The following is a 1409-nucleotide window of genomic DNA, read 5'->3' as shown; positions in this document are numbered from 1 at the left end:
GATTAGTGAAAACTAATTTCTTGTTGAGTTTCTAGAAACTCAGAAAAGGCTGAAATGCTGGGTTCAAAGTCAAAGAATGATATAAATTTTCCCTGGTTCAAGACCTAACCGGATAAACAGCACTTATTGTGAAATAAAAATTTAAGCCTTTGATTTAATATATACCAATATTTCTCTTAATTAATTTACGTGGAAGCAGCACAAAGAATCAGTGTCGCATGCCAACCTCTTAACCAGCCACGTTCTCTCCATGCAACGTCTCTTCCATCACTACTTAAACCCCCTGTCTACCTCTTAAAATTACATATAGATAATATATATGCGTATACGTATGTTGGCATCGTCTTGATCGAAGGCTGAGCTATAATCTTTCTTCGTGTGAAAAATGCCAGGGCTCACCATTGGAGACACTGTCCCAGACCTTGAATTTCAGACCACTCATGGAAACATCAAACTCCACGAATATTGCAACAATGCCAAGTTCACCATCATCTTCTCTCATCCAGGTTATAAGTTAATCGTTGTCTCAGCTCTCCTCAATATCACAAGTATGCTCGATTTTTTTTTTGTAAAATTGGTCCTCTCTAAAAATCGGCTTCATTGTGAGTTTCAATTTTGGAAGTTGAATTTCTGTCATGATCTGCTATTATCGTAGCTTGTCTTGCAAATTTGGCTTTTTCTCTGAGTCGGCACCCTGGTGACAGAAGGGAGGAAATTGCAAACAAGTGTGACTAGTGGACCAAAGGAGCATGCTCTCTAGAGGGACAAAAAATTCAATGATCACCTAATCTGTATTTACATGCAGGTGATTTTACTCCTGTTTGCACGACGGAGCTCGGCGCCATGGCGGCTTACGCCGACAAATTCGAGCAGAGGGGGGTGAAACTTCTGGGATTTTCCTGCGATGATATTCAGTCACACCAAGAATGGATCAAAGACATCGAAGCCTACAACAAGAACAAACCGGTAAACTACCCCATCGCGGCCGATCCCACCAGAGAGATCATCAAGAAACTCAACATGGTGGAGCCTTCAGACGGCAACACGGTGACCCCCTCTCGTGCTTTGCATGTCGTTGGGCCCGACAAGAAGATAAAGCTGAGCTTTTTATACCCAGCGAGCACTGGTCGGAACATGGATGAGGTTTTACGGGTTCTGGACTCGCTGCAGATAGCGTCGAAGCACAAGATCTCCACGCCTGCAAACTGGAAACCTGGGGACCCAGTAGTGATCTCGCCTGATGTTTCTAATGATGAAGCCAAACAATCCTTTCCCCAAGGATACGACAGTGTTGAACTTCCCTCTAACAAAGATTACCTGCGGTTCACTCATGTGGAGTAGCTGTGTAGCGAGTCACATTTATATATTTAAGATTATCAGGTTAATATGCGATGGTTTTGCTTGTAACG

At 42.9% G+C, this 1409-nt stretch overlaps 1 protein-coding gene across 1 annotated transcript; it reads left to right on the top strand.

Annotated features, from left to right (window-relative positions):
- Nucleotides 1-300: 300 nt before the first annotated feature.
- LOC140966519 (1-Cys peroxiredoxin-like) lies at nt 301-1403 on the top strand. Its single transcript, XM_073426781.1, has 2 exons — nt 301-506; nt 806-1403. Exons 1-2 carry the CDS (start codon nt 386-388, stop codon nt 1339-1341), a joined length of 657 nt encoding a protein of 218 aa, XP_073282882.1. The 5' UTR covers nt 301-385; the 3' UTR covers nt 1342-1403.
- Nucleotides 1404-1409: the final 6 nt, after the last annotated feature.

Source organism: Primulina huaijiensis, unplaced genomic scaffold, assembly GCF_012295235.1.
Source record: "Primulina huaijiensis isolate GDHJ02 unplaced genomic scaffold, ASM1229523v2 scaffold206910, whole genome shotgun sequence".
NCBI classification, from domain to species: Eukaryota; Viridiplantae; Streptophyta; class Magnoliopsida; order Lamiales; family Gesneriaceae; genus Primulina; species Primulina huaijiensis.
This window is presented reverse-complemented; position numbering and strand designations above follow the sequence as displayed.